The sequence below is a fragment of the Rhinolophus sinicus genome, chromosome 17, assembly GCF_057876585.1.
Source record: "Rhinolophus sinicus isolate RSI-liver-muscle chromosome 17, RSI-T2T, whole genome shotgun sequence".
NCBI classification, from domain to species: Eukaryota; Metazoa; Chordata; class Mammalia; order Chiroptera; family Rhinolophidae; genus Rhinolophus; species Rhinolophus sinicus.
In genome coordinates, this window is record NC_142517.1 from 5,090,835 (window position 1) to 5,110,674 (window position 19,840).

The window sequence follows — 19,840 nt, forward strand, 5'->3', positions numbered from 1 at the left end:
GCAAAAGGAGAAATGTTTTTAAAGTAGCCTATATCAACGATTTGGAACAAAATAATCTTAATTCTCTTCAAAATGCCTCTTTTTATTACTAGAGTAGCCAGAAAAGAGCTGTTTTCTGGAGTTCCTGTGATCCACACAACTTCTGCCACCATAGAAAAAAACATTCCCAAATGACAAACGGGCTTAGCTGTAACACCTATGAGCAGACTCTAGAGGAGGAAAGGTTTATGGCCACTCCCAGTCGAACTGCCACCATTGTCCCTAACTCAGAAACCAGCGAGGAGTACAGAAGCAGCACTTGGGGCAAGAAAAATACAAATAGCACATTCACCGACAGGAGAGGGATGCCAGCACAATCTTCCCAGAAAGAAAAAATATCTGGGAGAAACACCATCAAACCTACCTGGTGAACATGGGTCAGAGCTGGACCAGATCATGGGAAACAGACACTCTGGAATCAGGAGGCAAAATCACAGAGCACATGGCAGCCAAGGCTGCAAATCAACTAACGGCAGGAGAAAAAGCAGCAGCCACTCTTTTCTTCGCAGAAGCGGGCAAACGTCGTTGGGTTGCAAATGTATTTGTCCTTAATATTGCCCATATACATGTGGATGACAACATTACATTTAGATAAGGCTTCAAAGAGGATCACACAGCAGTATGTATGACACAAAACACGACATAACAAGACAATCAGCGTCATCTGAATACACAGACCAAATAATCAGTACAACAAAACACACCCATCCCAAAGCAAACAGGAAAGTTCTGCTGAGGATTCGGAAGTGGCAACAGACAGGCTGAGTTCTGGCATACACAAGTAGAAACCAAAAGTAAAGACACTGACGCTCCTTGGGACAAGACAATTGCTATTAATCTTTATTTGTATGCTTGTTCTCTGGAAAGCTCTTCGTTTTCTAAGCTAGTTCTGAGACAAGTAGCATAAGGCACATACTAAGAAATACTTTAGTCATTGCACAAAGAGAAGTTCTATATTTTGAAATCATTTTTTTTTTCAGGGTATTAGTAAGATCTATTCATGCAAAGCAAAAAGAAAAGGAAAAAATTAAGCAAAGGCCAAAAATGTCAGGCCCATGAAGGTATACGTGTGTTGTCTTCACATTTAATTGAACGTTGCTATGACTCAGTAGATAGCTCCACGTACATCTAACCATAGCAGCTAGTAAATTCCTCGGTGAGCCCCGGATGTACTGAGAGGTGGGCTAGCTTCAGGCCAAAGCATTTGGTTGAGTTTGGTTTGTACGGAGAAAGTTGCAATGTTGCTTCATGGCTTGGGTTTTCTAAAAGAAAGGGAAAATATTAGGGAGAAGAGAGACAGAGGATGTTTACCACAATCATTATTTATCGTGCAATAAAGGGAAGTTATTGCCTTTTATTTCATACACCACTATTCATTAGTTCCCAAGTGCAAGGAAAGGAAATTGAATTTTTCTCTTGGAAAACCAGACCAGGTTTGTATCTTTCTCTGTATTAGCACGTATTGAACACCACAAGGAAGTCAACATCTGTAATTAGAGTTCCCCCTCTGCATTTTCATGGAGAATGGAGAGGCTGGATTTACAGCCCAGGTCTGGAGGGGCCCACTTCAATGTTCCATGGCTAGCCTAAAGCACAGTATTGTAGCGGCCTTTCCGGAGGTAGAATTCAGTCTCATGCTGTGTGTTATTTCTCCTGAGCCATCAAATGAGCATCGATTTCAAACACAGGAAATAAGCATTCTTTCATAGCTCCATTCTTTAGGTTCTCCCTAAAACCATCTTTTCAAATAAAACGTCTGGACTATCCATGAGCTATGAGACAGGATGTCTGACTGCCTTGCCAGGTTGCATCTTAAATGATAATGAATCTCCCCCAGAGTGGGATTGAGGGAGCTGTCTGACTAGCTCCTTCCAGCATTCTGACCTCACAACAGACTACTATGAACTGGATTCCAAACTAGAAGTCATCAGAAATACTGGCGTAATGTGCTGGCCCCAGCTGTAGTGGCCTTTTTTTGTTTTTTGAGTCAGCCTATAAAGCCATCTGGCTACATGAAGGATTGTCTGTCAGCCACAGCACTTCACATGCAATTTTTTTATAATTACCACATTAAAATTGCATAATTCTTAAAGAACTTTACAATCACAGTAAATGGAAATGGATTTAAACAGTACATATGAATCTTTTACTGTGGGTATTTGTGTTTTTTTCTTTTGGTATAAGGATAAATATCAGCGTATTTTCCTTTCCAACCCTTCTTCAGATAGGAGTTCTAAACGTGAACTTGCTGATTTTCTTTTTTTCAAAAATGGGTCCCAACCCATTCTTTAGAAATAGGATAAGGGACAGTAATAAGACTTACAACAAACTTCTCAATAGTAACAACAGAAGAAAGTGAAAAACCAAATAAAATAAAAAGGATCACATCCCAAATGATAACATTAGGTCTTAAAGTCGAAATCTATGTGTCCAGAACATGAAAGAAACTACCTGGGAAAACATAAAATGATAGGCTAGATTCACTATGTAATTTAAATAAATGAGTGATGAAACTTTCATGGTCCAATAATAAATTGTGATGGCTACTCTCACCAGCACTAAAATTTCCTAAAAATGTATTGAGCTCTAAGATTTTATATTAGCTTTTTATGTCTAAGCATGAGTATGTTAAGAGGAGAGGTTCATACTATTCAAATTGGCCTTTGGTACAAAAAATGCTGCCATTTCTTAGCTGATATTTACAAAGCACTGGAGATTTCTTTTTCCTTCCCCAACTGAACCACATCCACCTTTCACTAGACGGACTCTGAGCTCTAACACAAAGCCTTACTGAAGACCTACTGTGTGCCTGGGTACTTACTCCCTCATTCTCTCCTTCTTCCCCAGCACCCCTGATATCAACAGCCCCAAAATCTGTCTTACATGCGTCAGTGGAGGACAGTAAGGAGACTAAAAAATTTTTCTTAATTTTAATTTAAATTTTTAAAAAATAAACGTTATAGCACCAGAGCAAGCTATAAGCCTCACTGCCCTAGAGAATAAACTGCTGTCTCAAATTTGGTTGTAAGGTCAAATAATATTAATAGTACATTTACATACGTTTTTGCTACATACCTTGTAAAAGCAGATATTTTTGCAGCACTTAACGAGTTTTAGATGTTTTTACACACACCATCTTATCTACATGGCCCACAACATTTGAGCGTTTCCCCCATGTCCCCAATACCCACTGTCACGTGATGCTACCAGTACCTTATTAATGTATTTATGTGGCACTCACCAAACTGTTAAGAATAACGTAATTATTTTTCATCAGCAGCAGATGTTTAAAACTACACAGCAGCAAGTATACTTGGTGAAACACCATAACCACAGTGTTTCTACAAGAGTGTTCTGGTTAATATTTAATAAATGAAAATGTAGTATCAAGTTCTTATCACTAAATCTCTAGCAGCCATAGTTGTCTTTCACGAACAACAGCTGGCTTTATGGTGTTTTACGGTTATAATGTGCTGCCATCATTATGGACATCAATGGTCATTCTCCTACAAATACGTAAGTCTACTGGTCACCAGAGGAGTGAATGTAATAGAATGCTGACGACAGAACCCTGACTGTGCTTTCACGTAAATAATGGCCACAAAGAGGACAAGGAGAAAATACATACAAAACAAACTCTTCCTCACAGTTACCCTTTTCCTAGAATTCACATCAACCATAGGCTCCCATGCCCTAGTGCCTAGGCAATGGGTCCAGTAGAGATCACCAGCCTTGTGGCTCCTGAAAGGGGCAGCCCCAGGCCTTGGGAAGAGAGACAGAGAGACTGGAACTGGAATCCACTTCTCCGAGCACCAAGTGAAATGCAGTATTCAGAGCAGACAGTGATAAACAAGTTTTCAACCCCAGTGTGGCTACCTGACAAAGGTGAAGAAATAAAGCATGAAAAGGCCTAAGAATCATCTTCTTCTCCTGGTGCTTCCTCTTCCCCTTTTTCAGCTTCTTCTTCCTCTGCTTCTCCCTTGGTTATGTATTCCGTCTGATTTTAACAAAAATTAAATTATTGAGAAGTGCCAGAGTCAAGAGATACAGTGAAGACAAGAATGTAACATCTTGGACTAGAATTGAGGGCCCCCCCCTCCTCTACCCAACACACACATACACACCACACACACCACACACACATGCGAGGTGGGACAATTAAGTTCGCGAACTCATCCTAGAACAAGTGCTACACACCTCATTGCTGAATATCACTACGGTCACCTTCGAAGTACTCCCCTTGGGAAGCTATGCACAGACACCAGCACCTAGTCCACCCTTCAAAGCAATTTTGGAACTCTTTTTCTGGAATGGCCATCAGAGTTGTCATTGTATTACCCCTTGATGTCCTGAATGCCATCAAAATGACTTCCTTTCAATGTTTCCTTTATCTTCAGGTAAAGAAAGAAGTCACTGGGGGCCAGATCAGGTGAGTAGGGAGGGTGTTCCAATACAGTTATTTGTTTACTGGCTCAAAACTCCCTCACAGACAGTGCCGTGTGAGCTGGAGCGTTGTCGTGATGCAACAGCCATGAATTGTTGGTGAAAAGTTCAGGTCATTTTCATCTAACTTGTCCATGCAGGCTTTTCAGCACTTCCAAATAGTAAAGTTGGTTAACTGTTTGTCCAGTTGGTACACATTCATAATGAATAATCCCTCTGATATCAAAAAAGGTTAGCAATATTATTGCAATGAGTTCGCACACTTAATTGTCTGACCTCGTACACAACACACACACCACACACAACACATATACAACACACACAACACACAATACACACCACAGACATGCAACACACACACACACACAAAGACATCATCCTTCTAAACACAGACCCTGCAATTTAAAGTGGCGCTGCAGAGCTGTACATTAATTCTAATAAGGTTCATGATTTCTCTTAAGCGTATAGTCTTCCCTCAGGAAAAGAATGGAAAAGGAAAGGGTTCATTTGTGCAAACTTACAATACCAGCTCCCTCAGTTTTGACACCTTCTCTTTCTCCCTACTGAGTTCCCATTACTCATTTCAATCACCAAAAGGTAAGTAAGCGTTTGGGTTTTTTTTAACCAAACGCAAGTTCCTAATATAAAATCAACATTGTCTTCAGAATTAGATGCACTTTTTATTATGAGCATGCAAACAGTAGGAGTTCTTGGACTTGACCTCCACTTGGTGACACTCCCATGGTTCTCAGATGAGATGGGGAGTCAGAATCACCGAAAGGCTTGTTATAACACAGTCTGTGGGCTCCACCTTGGAGTTCCCAATGCATTGGGTCTGGGGCAAGGCCTGAAAATGTGCTTTCCCCAGTGAGGCTGCGCTGCTCCTGGAACCCCACTTTGAGAACGTCTGCTGCAGTCTCTATGTGCTCTCTTAAATCACTGGTTAGCTCACTGATAACCAGAGCACAGTGAGTACTCACAACCCCCCGCCGAAGTCTGCATTTACCAGGATGGGTTATATTTGTTCCCACACTTGGTATGTAAGCTAGAGTTCTATTGTCATTGCATAACTTAATAAACATCATGGAAATCCATGAAACACATGAAAAGAATGGGTTTTCATATGTAAACTTAATGAATGCTTTGGAAAGACCCAATACATGTTATCAAATGATATGTCAAAAGACGGGGGGTAGCAGGGAGGACTCAAAATCCAGAGAGATTTGGTGACATGTATTGGGCTAGATTGATTAGCAAGTGTCTTTAAATTTCTGTTCTATTTTCAAGAAACCAAAACTGGAATTTCTAGGCGGACAAATGAGTATGTTCATGTTAGAAAGACAACAGGTAATTCTAATCATTGTACCTTTATTTAAAGAAAGAAATTCCTCCCAAATCAATAATGTTCTCCCTGGATAAATCCCCACCAGAAATTCTGGAACCATGTGGTTTCCTAATGTCACACAGTTTCCAGACACTTAATGACAAGCTGCAAGTTTAAGATTCACAGTGTCTAAGATCCACACCTGGGGTACAGGACCTAAAGTTGAGACTCAAAATTATGGTCTACCTTGATATCTGGTAAAATCGGGAAGACCTGACAGGGCCTACCCACTGGTTCCCCTCCCTCTCTGCTCCTGCACAGGTCTCCTAGCCAAGCAACCCTCTTTACCAAGGAATCCGGCATGGTGCCTGTTTAGCCCCTGGAAACGTTCAAACAGCCAATCGCGTCCTTTGCGGGAACCAAGGGACACTGAATCCTCTCTCTGGATACGACAAAGCCTGCCTCCCATACCCCTGATTATTCACTCTGTTACCTACTGCTACCCCCACATGGCCCTTCACTGTGTGGAGCCCCACCTCCTACCCCCCGGCTCTGAGTGTATGTGACTCATAAACCACTGACAATCTCATCTGGCCAGTGTCAGGTGCGAGGTATTGGTGTTCCCCTAACCACAGGGAGCGACTCCCTCCCTCGCCAAAGAGCTGAATAGGAAGCGACCTAAACAACAGCACTGAGCACCGTGCAAGCTGCACAAACTGTGCACCATTCGGTGGGGTGGAAAGGAAGAATGGAGAGCAGACCTCCACCTGACGACCTGGCCCAGCCGGCCTGATGTGCCTGGACACACCCTTACCACGGGAGGCCCAGGAAAAGGGCCAGAGCCAAGCCCTGCTTCTCTGTCCACCTCCCTTTCAGAAATTTATCTCCAACTTATTTGATTTCCCTTCTCAGCAGGTTAAAGGAGGATTTTCTGGGAGTGTGGGTTGTATCAGCTTCTTTACATCCTGAAGAACAAGGAGAACATGGCCAAAGCTGCAATTTTCTCACCTAAAATATGTTTTTATTAAGCACACTATTAAGTATGCTACTTACCTCTTCCGTTGTGGTTTCTCCTTCTTCTTCCTAATGTCCATAAACAGAAATTAAAGAAAAAATATAAATTTGCATAAGTTTGAAGTTGAATCTAAACTTTAAGCAAACTATAATAAAATACATGTTCATCAAAATGAAATACATTAATTTATCAATAAAATACATAAATAGTAAAGATACAATAACTGAGCAATGCCTACTTATTTCACACATTATATTTCAAGCCCCTGGAGTATTATAAGATTAAGACATTTTTCCATCACTCATATATGTGAGAAAATATTAATTAGTGATACTGCTTATTTAATTATATGTGTAATTCTATCTCTTTGTCCAGCATATGTTGTAGATCTATAAAGCTAGCTAGTAAAATTCAGACCATATACAAGTATGAAACCAATTAGAAATTTTGAACAAAACTATGTCCTTCCCGCCTTTATGTCCTTGTAAGTAAGCCTTCACTTCAGCTTTGAACCAATTAATAAAAGTAGATGAAAAACTTTTCCTTCATCAGAACAAAATGACAACATGCAGTATTTCTCGGTAAAGAGAGAAACTTGCAAAGCAAGAGAGGGTGAGGCCATCACAGTCTCAAAAAGATTTCCACTCTGCCAACCCACTGGAATTTCCATTTCCTTCTGGTCAAAGTAGCAGAACCAAGACATGTCTATTAAAAATGCAAGGAAATAAGAACCTTCCCGTCCCTTCCCAAAATGGCCCCATGACAAACCTCTCTGGGGCCAGAGCACTACAGTAGCTTTAGGTGAGTGAACACGTGTGCCTCCACGTGTAGGGATCCCTACAGCTCCCTAATGCCTTACGATGCGGGCAGTGAGCTCCTGGGGGAGGCGAAAGCCATCCTGCAGTCGTGTGTATCCTCTCACCCACCCCCTTCTTTGGACAGATGAGGACACCAGGCCACAGGTTTAAGTAATTGGCCAAAGGTCACAGAGCAAGTAAGCAACACCGTCGGGACTCACTTCAAGGCGTCTGATCCGAAGCTACACGCTGTAGGCAACGGACCAGTAACGGAAGGCAGGTCGTGGAGGCCCCACCACACGGCCATGCTCCCTAGCCCAGTCTTATGTTCTTGGCCTGTTACGGGACGATATTCTCAGATTTCTGAGACTGGCATGGAAAATACAGAACATGGAAGCCTACTCCAGCTGGCCACGGCTGAGTCAGCCCAAGAGGTTCTCCCAGCACTGGGAACCTCCAAACGAATCCTGACGTTAAATACCACGGGCGACACACCAAGTTTTAGCGCTAAAATAACGTCCAGGGAAAGAGAGTCCTGCACTTATTGCAAAATTCATGCTGGTTCCTCAGCGATGTGTTGACTCTGCCTCCTTAATGTGGCTTAATTGTGCCCAGGACTTGCCCCTCCTCTGCCACGACTGCTCTCTTCCCTCCCCAGGGTTATACCACCTCTAGTCTTCCTTATCACCACCCTGTTCTCCACGTTGTAGCCAGAGATTCTTTTCTAAAAGACAAGCGTGACCTGCTGCCCTTGTGCTGAAAGACTTCCATCTTCTCAAGATGAGTCCATCCTTAGAATGGCTAAAAGGTCCTCACCACGCAGCCCCCTGCTCGCCCCTCTGGCCTCGTCCCTCACCCTCTTTATTTCAGCCACACGGACTGCATGCAATTTTCTCACATTGGCCACACCTCCCAGGACACTGCTTAAAATATTTTCAAAGAAGATGTTCCTGACCCATAAACCTGACTTACGGTGCCCCTATATCTGCTCCCAGAGTCGTCATTTACTTATCTGTCTCCCTGACTAGTCTGTGTACTCCTTGGGGCACGACTGTATCTGATTCATTTTGGGAGCTCCAGGACCCAGCCACTGTCTGGAATCACAAGGCGAGCTCAATAAATGTGTTAAGTGACTGGGTAAATGAATGTATAAAGTTGGTTATTAACTCTTTAGAACTCAAAGAACATCAATTTTCTTCTTAACCACATCAGATCAAATTAAAATTCACAATATGTAACATAGAATTATCAACTATGTAAGTTTTACATTTTTCTAAATCCGGTTATTTGTGTGAACTATATTCAGCTGAAACAGGTGAACTAAGAAGATACATACAATTAAATGAGTTCTCCTTAGAGCTGGTCTGGAGGGCAGCAGGCGGTCTTAGGGTTCTTTATCGATATCTAAATTGACCTTAATTTCTTGAAAGATATGTTAAACAGAGAAAGTGAATGCTCAGAGAATTTACAGACACTTAGCCTCAAAAGGTCAAGAAAGCTTCGAAGAGCCTTAGATATTATCATCACTAGCGCTACCAAAACATGAGCTCTGTGGTGGTGGCCTTTGTCATCCACGGGCTCCAGCCCCGGTCCCTGGAATTCTGCCGGGCAGGTGGCAGCACTCGATCTGTCGATAAAACGTTTGATAAATGTGTTTATGTGTGCCATTCCTGCCCCAAATCCCTCTTGGAAGGAGCTGAGAGACATTAATTAAATAAAAACTTAAATGTCCATCCTCAGCTCACAGAATTACAAGGTATCAGGATTTGCCAGGTCCTTCTCTACATACGATGCTTGAATTGACTTTTATGGTTGGCAGATAATTTTATCAACAAAAAGGGGTTTTTTTTAAGATAAATATAATCACATGGTCAATTAAGCCAAGCTCTTGCAGAATCTTAAGACAGGGCACGACCATTCCCTTGACAAGGCTACAGCTTAAAATTATTTTAGCTTTAAAAAAAAATTATTTCATCTTGTTCTTCTAAGAAAGCTCGCTGGGGACTCCTCTGAACTGGGAAGTCGCAAAGCCCTCACCAGCAGCTACTCTGCTGGGAACCTAGCCAGGGAGGCAGGCTGCTGATGTGGCACATGGCCAGGGGTAAGGACAGGTGTCAGCTGCGCTGAGTGTCAGGCAGTGGCTGCTTAGGACAGGTGGCTGAAGTGGGAGAAAGCCGAGGGCCAGCCAGGAGTGACCTGGCGGGGGAGGGGGGCAGCTGGCCTCAGAGCTCTGGAGAGCAGGGGCAAGGGCCGTCCCCTTGATCTGCAGCCACCACAGGGCCAGCCTTAGGCTCAGGCCCCTCTCGGGGACCTGAACCCACATCTGCCTCTTGAGAAAGCAACTTCCTTCCACACCAGTTCCAGAGGAAACTGAGTGGGGTGATTGCCAGACCATTATTACATAGGTGGTCAAGCCAATGTCGTAAACGATTCTGAAGAGGATATGAGTTGGCAGAGAACACAAGCAAAAGTCATTTTACTTCACAGAAAACCAAACACAAACATGAAAAAGCGGCAACATTTTTAGGGTTTCATAAAGTTCTCGCGATGTCCCCAGACTACAGTTCCTTCTTAGAGTGCGCCCAGAAGCTGAGGGGACCTCTGCTTTCACCCTTTACTCCTCAGATACCCTTTGCCAGCCTCCCCCAGGTCTCTTTAGCCCTTCACCCACCCCGGGTCATCAGGGAGTGAGCAGGCCATGGAGTCCTCTCTGTCGGGATCTGAAGCTACAGGTTAGCTCTTCTGAGGCCCGAGTTAATGGTCTGCTCAGTGTTCCCCATCCTGCCTCCCAAACGCTGCCCAAACCTGTCAGCAAGTAGGTGGTATACATCCTGGCCTCCTGCATTTAAGAACCCCGGAGCCTGGGGAAGTGGTCAGGGGAGGTCCAGCTCATTAGAGGAGATAATGCTCTCTGACTCCATTTCTGACTTTTTTAATCAATATAATATTCTTCAATAAATATCCCTCCCCGTGAAAATGGCACCATTTGAGTGTGCACAAATGTGTACTGAGCAAACACGTGCAACAGTTGAGAGCAGATGAACAAGCCTCACTTAGCTGGTTTATCACGTGGCTTAGCACCGCCAGCAGCTGAGGGAGTGGTTACCACTGCACCCTTGAAATGGTCCCTAACACACAAATGGATGATTTCGAACACATAAATGGTTTTCAACACACAAATAAAAGGTTCAAAAGAATAGTGAACACTGAATCAGGTCTGTACTGTACATAACAGAGATGCCCCAATGTCATGTCCCTGGTTTCGATACTACACTGCGGCCATCTATGACGTCACCATTGGGGGAAGCCAGACGAAAGGCCTAGAGGACTGTGTGCTATGTCAAGGTGAGTCCATAATTCTTTTAGGATAATAGATTAAATACATCTGTATTCCTTGTCATACACAGTGTGGCTGAGTATCAGGCTATGTGTTCTTGTTTTGTTCTCCCTACTACACAAAATTGGGGGGGCAGGGATTAGACTTACTGTCCCTCCCACACTCCAAGAAGATAGCCACAGCTGCGTTCTGCTTCTCTGTCCCTAGAGAAGAAACTATAGGCCTTGCTTTTCAAAACCCTGGGCTAACAGAGGTGAGGAAGCTTGACGGTCCCTGAAAAAAAGGGCTTGGAGCTTAGGGCTTAGAGTTTGGGAGATGGAAGTAGCCAGAGTGAAGAGAGGAGGTGGGTTTTCCAGGAGTGCTGCTACCCAGGTCCTGCCTGCACACAGAAGCTGAGCCAGGGATTACTGGGGCATTCAGGGGGCACCGGGGCACTCTGCACAGGACAGCAGCCATCTATGGTCAGAGAGCTGGTGGCTGTGACAGGTATGCCCGAGCCCAGCCAGGACAGCGGGCCTGACCCACGCCAAGGGACCATGGCTCAACAGCTGCAACAGGAAGCAGGAAAGACACACCACAACGTGACCACCGTGGACAAAGAACCAGAGCCCTCTCTCCCTTCCAGACACCCGCGAAGACTCCAGAAGGGCCCTAAGGCCCTCGGGAGGAGAGAGTCTCTGAAACACTTCGCCCAGACTGAATTTCGCAGCAGCCGTGAGGGGTAGGCGTGAAGCAGATAGAATGACGTCTGGGCAAATAAAGGAAGCTGACATTCCTTGCACACAAGTCTTAGGTACCAAACCCAGACCATTGAACTATGTTCTTTGTGTCCCTCAGGGAGTGGTGGCTGAAGAAGGAAGCCCGGGAGCACAGCTGTTTCACGACAATGGGCTAGGAGGAGCGAAACGTAAGAATCCATGAGATCTCAAAACGGTTTTCAACAGTCAGAGTTTTTATCTAAAAGACTTGGATTGATCTGGGTTGGAATATCGAGAAAAACCCAGCCGGATGTTTCTGGTACCTTGAAAATCAATGTTAGAAAGGGAAAACACAGTAAAGTCTAATCGGCCTGTTCATTACACATAAGTCTAGCTGAGCCTCGGTGCAGCGTGGGGAAAGCTGTGATGACACAGCCCATGGCCTTCCTAGCTTAACCTCTACACACAAACCCCAGAACCAGGAGGTTCTTTAAGCACGAAATGCAACTTCTAAATATCATATAGTTTTCGTCTCCTTTTTAAATTTCAATGAATTGCCCTATATGTTTAATCCCAAAGCTAAGCATGTTTTCATGTCATTTTTATGCTGCTGATTGACAAATCATGGGGTTTTTATTGAACTGAATTAATGTCAGTCAAAGAGCATGTATCAGTTATAAAATGAGGAAAAGTCAAAATCTGTCTTTATGTAGAATAAACATTGTTAGAGTTGAAAAGTCAGTGTGATAATGTAATAATAATATTTTCATCTAAAATAAAAATGCCTGTTACTTTGTCATTTTTTTCAACACCGCCCATGCTAAATAACAAACATGATTCTTTAAGTGTCTATCAGAATTCACATATAATTTACTTCGGAAAGGACTCACAATTTTTAAAAAGTCACAGAGAGAGCCCCCAGGCTGCATGGCTTATCAGGTCATTGAACTAACCTGGCCCAGTGGCTGAGAGGCTGAAGCAGACATCACCCTGACTGTCGGAGGCGGGGTCAGATTGCAAAAAAAAAGACAAAAAAAAAACAAACGCTACCTTCCTCTCGGTCTCATGAGAAAAAGGGATGGCGTATAATGTTTTGTCACGCTGTCTTAAAAGAAGCAAACTAAATCTTCACGTATAAATCAATAATACTATGAGAGCATTAGGTAATTTACGCCAAGTTCAAATTATAAAAACATAGACTTTTAAATTACAAGGTAATGAAACTGTCACTGTATTTCATTTAAAATTTATTATTTCTGAATTATTACAGGCTGCCATGAAACCCCATTTAATTTCTAGGTCAAGATAAAAGATTTCATCTTCCTTCAAAACCAAACTTTAAAAAGTCTTAAATTATGAACATTTTGAAACAGCATTCTTCAAATATGAGGAATTTACTGCCCGAGCCCCTCCCAAATTCAAATTCCTTAAGGTAAAGACAAATTGCTGTCTGCTCCCAACCCCCATGTCTCACACGTGGTTGTCAGCCTTGGTGCCTTTCCCTAGTCACATCCCGTGTGCTGGGAACGAAGGTCCAAACTATCTTCAAAGCTGTGCACACTTCTCTTGGAATCAATACACAGGTGAAAATGCAAACCGTCAGCGTGGGTTCAGCCAAGTCTTTGCCACTAGACCAATGCAGCCCACTGCAATTCTCCCCGGGGGGGCTCAGCCCAACGCCGGCAACCCCACCCTATCAGGCTCCCTCTGCACCTGGGCCTCCCCTCTTACCTGGCTTCCCAGCCACATTCCTAGAATTCCTGGAATAAGTGACCCATCTGGTCCTGCATTATCTTAGCTTGGTGCTTCTAGAACCAGTCTTCTTGCCCTCCTCACATGCTCCCCACCCTTTGTCCTGTGGCTCCTGAATTGGAACCCCTTTTAGAATTCCATCACAGGCCTCAGATCAGCTGAGTGGATTTTAACTGATCAGTTTCCTTTCCCGGCCTCCTTTCGGCTTTTCACAAATATACATGGTAAATGTACGCTGGGAATCAGTCAATACTCATAACCAAGGAATAAGCTCCCTTGTTTTATAAAGAACATGAATGCAACCTAACCCTAGCAACACAACAACAAATTATTAAAGTCTTGTCTGGCCTGTGCCCTCCAGGCCTTGGTTCAGGATCCTTCCTCTACACACCTCGACCACAGCAGTCAACACATTAGATGAAAATTACCTGTTTCCTCCTGGCTAACCTCTCAGCTCCTTATTTTTGCGCTCACTCTGCGTGCCAGGCGTCTTCCTGGCACCTGGTTGGAGCTCCATAAATGTTAGGTGAACAGAACTGAATCAATGAAACTACAGGGAACAAAAGCACTCACATTCTTCTCTTGGGATTCGGCGAGGTTGCCTGCATCTTCCTTGTCCTCTTTTTGTGCCTCATTTTCTCCACTTTCTTCAGCCTTCTCTGTTCCCTGGGTGTAAAGGAAACCCACAGTATCATTAACCTGAGATAAGCTTCCAAGGAAACACCAGACCACAGGTACTGTGGTTTCCTTATTTGGATAGACAACATATAAACAAAGCAAACACAGACCTCCCATTTGTTAGGTCACTTAGCTACTCGAGTATAGGACTTCCACCCCTCGAGGTTGCTGACTGGAGCTGTTTGGTGTCAATCAACAGATCTGACCCACGTGCATGGTAGAGTAATAAACTCCTGAAAGAGGAGTTTCAATTCACTCATTTAAAACTCATGAAGAGACAGCCTAAGGATTTAATATTTAGGCAGTGTTTGTTTTCTGTTGCTCATGTGGAGGGAGGCTTTATAATTTTAGAGATTAAAAAAAATGATTGATAGATAGATGATAGATAGATAAATAGATAGATAGATGATTGATAGATAGATAGATAGATAGATAGATAGATAGATAGATAGATAGATAGATAGATAGATAATGGATGCCTAGATATGTTGATAGACAGATGATAGATAAGGTAGACATACAGACACAGATATAGAGAGATCGGTACCAAGTTGACATTCTGAGGAAACTGGTGTGCAGAAAGATGATTCGAGATAGCAACTCTTACCTCTGTGGTGCTCTGTGCCTCTCCCACTACATCGCCATTGGGAAGGGAAGATTCTTCCTCAGGCGGCTTTGTCACCTGCATCATACAAATTGAAAATGTTTGATTTCATGTGACGGGCCAGCCGCCACAAGTCGATCAGTACCTAAATGGGGGAGTGGGAATGGATAAAGGACACTCATACAAATGCTGATGCGGCCGGTCTTCAGTGATGCTGAAGCCCCGAGTTTATTTCTCTTCACCAATATATGCAGTTTGAGTACGTGCAACTTAACAAAGAAAGCATGCATTACCTTAACAAATGTAAATTTTAACTTTTTCATAGAGGATACAAAATCACTGAAACTCCCAAAAGTAATTATCTTATCAATTACCCTGAATAGCCATCAGTCTTCTGTGTCCGGGAACTGGCCGCTCCCACCACATTCCTTAGCAGCTTGCAAGCACCCTCCAGGTGCAGGCAGAGACAATGCCTTAGGTTAAGCATAAACCGAGCCATTCTATAAGGCTCAGAGTTATCTGTAACCATGGCTCCCCACAATTTCAGATCTTACATTTAAGTCTTTAAGCCATTTTGAATTTATTTTTGTATGTGGTGTAAGGAGGTGATCCAGCTTCATCTTTTTGCATGTGTCTGTCCAAGTTTCCCAGCACCATTTAAATACATTAACAAGAATTAAGACATCCCTAAAAAAATTCAAATAAAATAAAAAAAAGATTGCAAAGACTCGCAAAGAAAGTGTACACACAGAAAAGAACAAACGTCAGTCACATCTACTGCATTCTTTATCTGATGGGGTTCTGTTGACTGCATTTTCACCAAATCTCTTACACAGAAGATCAATGTAATATATTACATAAAAAGTGTCAGAAGACAGCAACCCCACTTCTGGATATATATCCAAAAGAACTGAAAGCAGGATCTTGGAGATAGCTGCACACCCATGTTCATAGACATACACTGTAAAATTCTACTTATATGTGGCATCTTAAGTTATCAACTTTATAGAAACAAAAAGTAGAATGGTGGTTGCCAGAGGCTGGGGGAGGGAGAAATGGGTAAGTTGATTTTTTATGGGTTGAGAGATTCAGTTTCGTATAATGAAAAGTTTTAAATATTGACTGCACACCACTGTGAATATTAACACTACTGAACTGTACACTTAAAAATGGTAAAGATGGTAAATTTTGTTATGTGGTTTTTTTAAGTACAATTTAAACAAAGAACTAAAAGTAGAAGAATATAAAAAAAAAAAAAAAGTTTGAGAATTTCCTTGAAGATAGTAGCTTGCATTTTAACATCATTTATTCAAATTATGTTTGTGTTCATCCCTCGTTTTATCTTCACAACAACACTATAACCTCAGTAAATAGGACAGGGACTTCCACTCACACCTTAGAGACAAGAAAATAAAGGCAGAATGTGTCACATTGCAAGTTAGGGGCAGGGCTAGGTCTATACCTCCTACTTTATGCTCTTTGATTTTTCCAGCAGTTCTCAGTCTTCAAATATTACATTATTTTTCTTATCACAAGAAAAAATAATTTGTAACTATGTGAGGTAATGGATGGATGTTAACTAAGTTTACTGTGGTGATCACTTCAATATGTACGTATATCAAGTAATGTTGTAGACCTTAAATATGTTATATGTCAATTATATCTCAATTAAGCTGGGAAAAATTTAAAAAAAATTATTGCAAAGACAATTCAAGCTCATGGGATCAAATTAAGCCATATACACCCCTTCCAGTGCCACCCTCCTATGATAAGCAATATTAACAATTTGATATGTACCTAACTCTATCCTAATACATTCATAGAGGCTATTATTTTTCTGGTTGATTGTTATTAATATTTTTGTTGTATTTTTGGGTTTTTTAAAACAGAAAGGAAACACACTATGCATAACTAATTTTTAGCTTCCTATATCATGGACACTTGTCCAGATTAATTCATATGGTTCTAACTCATTCTTTTTAACATCTGCTTAATATTAAATATATAATAATTTATTCAAATATTCTCCAATTGATGGCTGTTCAGAACATTTACATGTTTGTGCCTCTACAAACAAAACTGTACTAAACTCAATGAAATGGTGGACTTTTTAAATTAAATTTCCTTCAAAAAAAATATAATTGTAGCAATGTATATTCCCATGGTAATATGTATATGTTCTCTTTTCCTTTATCTATGACCAGTGAAGAGGGTTGCTCTTTTTAATCTTTGCCGACCCACTGGGGAGAAAATGCAGTGTCATTTTTGTTTTCATTTACATTTTCCTAATTAGTAGTAAGTAAGGACATGTTTTTTGTGAGTTTTAGCCACTTATATTTCCTGTTCAGATAATTGCCTTCATATGTTTTACCCATTTTTACTTGAGTTGTTTGTCTTTTATTACCAATTTTAGAGGTTCACTATATAATAGAAATATTAGCCCTTTGTCAGGTTACAAACCTTGTTTCCAGTCTACAAATTTTGTTGCATATATATTTTTTTAGTTCTTAGCCTCTTATATACACAAATTTATCTAACATCTATTCTCTGAAATGTAGTGCTATTATTTTTCATTACTTATTAACATCTAGAGCTGTAATCCATCTGGAATTTAATTTAGCCTGTAATATAAAGTAGGGCACTGTTTTCTTCCAGATAGATGGCAAATTATGTCTGAACTATTTATAAATCATTTTCCCATTGAACTAAGTTGTTGTTTTTGTCATTTATTAAGATATATATACATATACATATTAGCATAAAATTACATCATATACAAATAAACATAATTTTTAAATTTCATATATATCATATATACATGGAATGTATTTCATTTCTTTACATTACTATAACAACTATAGCTTCTAAAACAATGTTTAATAATATGGTGATGACAGACATCCCTATTTTGCTTCTAATTTTAATAGAAATGCTTTAATATTTCATGGTTCGTTATGATGCTTACAGTTGCCTTTTGATAATTTGTTTTTATCACATTTAATCAGTTTTCTTCTATTTATATTTTAACTTATTTTTTTAATTAGGAATGTCTAATGAATTGTATCAAATATCTTCTTGATATTTATGGATATTATCATATGGTTATTCTCCATTAATCAGTTCAGATAATGAATTATGTTGATAGAATAAATTCTGCTTTGATTATGGTGTATTATCTTTAATTCACTGTTGGATATAATTTGCTAATATTTTATTTGGACTTTTACCCTCTATTCATAACAGAAATTGATCTAGCTATAACTGAAAGTATCCTAAGTAATATATCAACTGATCAAGGGTTTAATCTATTTCATTTGTCTGTTCAAAGTATATAAAGTCAAATTATACATAAATTATATATACACATATATGTATACACACACATGCACACAGACACACACTTTCTCTCTTGTATTTAACTCATTTTGGCTTTTCTCTTATTAGTTTAAATTACCTACTTTTTTATATTGTCTTCCTTTTCCTAATGTTTTAAGTCAAATACATATTTTACTAATTTTTTGCGTTTCTTTTTTAATTATAAGAGTATTCAAAGTTAGCAATTTTGTTCTGTATAACAGAGATTTTGCTGTATATTTGGGGTTAGGGTATGAAATAATCTTTTATTATTTGATTATTCGTAATATCAGTTCTATATTCCCTTGGATATAGAGTTATTTGAAATGGTATATATTTGTTTTTCAAGTTTTTATGATAGTTCCCTTTCAGATTGTAATTCTATACATGGGATAAGCATGTGGTCTGTAAAATCATTCCTTTAGAAATTTATGAAGGTCTCCTTTGTGACCAAGTATGTGATAGCTTTGGAAATCATTTAATAAGTACAAGAGAAGAACATATTCTATTAATATCTATCTAGTATATTCTTATTCCTGTGTGTGCATGTGTGTGTGTGTGTATGTAAAATTAAGTTTCTTGATTACATTTGTGTATGTGCTTAAAATAGTGCCTGATACCATTTTCTATTACATAATACCCCTTTTATCTAGTTAATGCTTTTGGTCTTGAATTCCTCTTTATCTGATACTCCAGCTCTCTTTTTGTTTGCATATATTGCCTGTTATATTCTCATCCACTTATTTCAATTTCTCTTTAAATGATTGTTTTATTGTGCTCTTATAAATAACTTACGGCTCGATCATTGTTAAAACCCAATCTCACTGAAAACTCCAATTCCAGTATAGCTCTAGTTGAACCCAACCCTCCAAAAGATAATGACTATAAATTATTTATAAAACTTTTTTAAATAAAAATTTTTAAAAAAACATAAGAAAAGGAAAAACAAGAGAATGAACCAAAGCAATTAAGATTCAAGAGGGAGTTGACACTTAAAAGCTGAGAATGAGTCACACACCTACGTACATTCATAGTGTACATTCATCATTATTATTCACAATAGCCTAGAGGTAGAAACAATCCAATGGCTGTCAATGGATGAATGGATAAACAAAGTGTGGTATATCCAAATAATCATCTAATCATCTAATTATCTAATTTGAGGACCAGAGACAAACAAGACTTTTAAAAACTGAAGAAAGCTTCAGGGAAATATGGAATAATACCAAAAGGTTTATCATGTATGTAATTAGAGGACCCAAAATAGAGATGATAAGAAAATGTGGCAGAAATAACATTTGAAAATTTCCTAAACTTGCTTAAAAACATGTATTTACAGATTCCAGCATCTCAACAAGCCCCAATAAGGATAAATATAAAGAAAACCATGCCTAGGCCCATCATAATGAAGTGGCTGAAAACCAAAGCTAAAGAGAAAATCTTCAAAGCAGCCAGAGAAAAATGACCTATTACATACAGGAAACAAGGATTCAAATAATCTTCATGTCTCATCAGAAGCTATGGAGATCAGAAGACAGAAGGAAAAAACATATTTAAAGTGCTGAAAGAAAAAAATTAAATGTCTTGGGTAAATATAAAAGGTTATTTTTCCTCCTACTGTCTTTAAAATCCATAGATCTGTTGATTATATAGTTGAGTTGAAGCTATATATGAATGTGATATATATGATATATATAGCATAAAGAATGGGGGACAGTAAATGGACATATATGATTGCAATATTTCTACATATTATAAAGTGTTATAATAGAAAGTACACAGACTACGAAATATTAAGA

At 40.1% G+C, this 19,840-nt stretch overlaps 1 protein-coding gene across 3 annotated transcripts in view; it reads right to left on the reverse strand.

Annotated features, from left to right (window-relative positions):
- Nucleotides 1-852: 852 nt before the first annotated feature.
- The window catches only part of SH3BGR (SH3 domain binding glutamate rich protein), a 49,039-nt gene continuing 30,051 nt past the window's right edge, over nt 853-19,840 (reverse strand). For 2 of the 3 annotated variants that reach the window (XM_019716697.3, XM_088794585.1), the window contains exons 4-8: nt 14,691-14,765; nt 13,979-14,071; nt 6,860-6,889; nt 3,916-4,036; nt 853-1,301 (exon numbers count right to left, since the gene is read on the reverse strand). In XM_019716697.3, the coding sequence (XP_019572256.3) occupies nt 3,950-4,036; nt 6,860-6,889; nt 13,979-14,071; nt 14,691-14,765 (285 nt within the window). In that variant the 3' untranslated portion in view covers nt 853-1,301; nt 3,916-3,949. Of the gene's footprint in view, nt 1,302-3,915; nt 4,037-6,699; nt 6,772-6,859; nt 6,890-13,978; nt 14,072-14,690; nt 14,766-19,840 lie in introns of those variants that run through there. The other variant, XM_088794584.1, reaches the window with a different exon arrangement.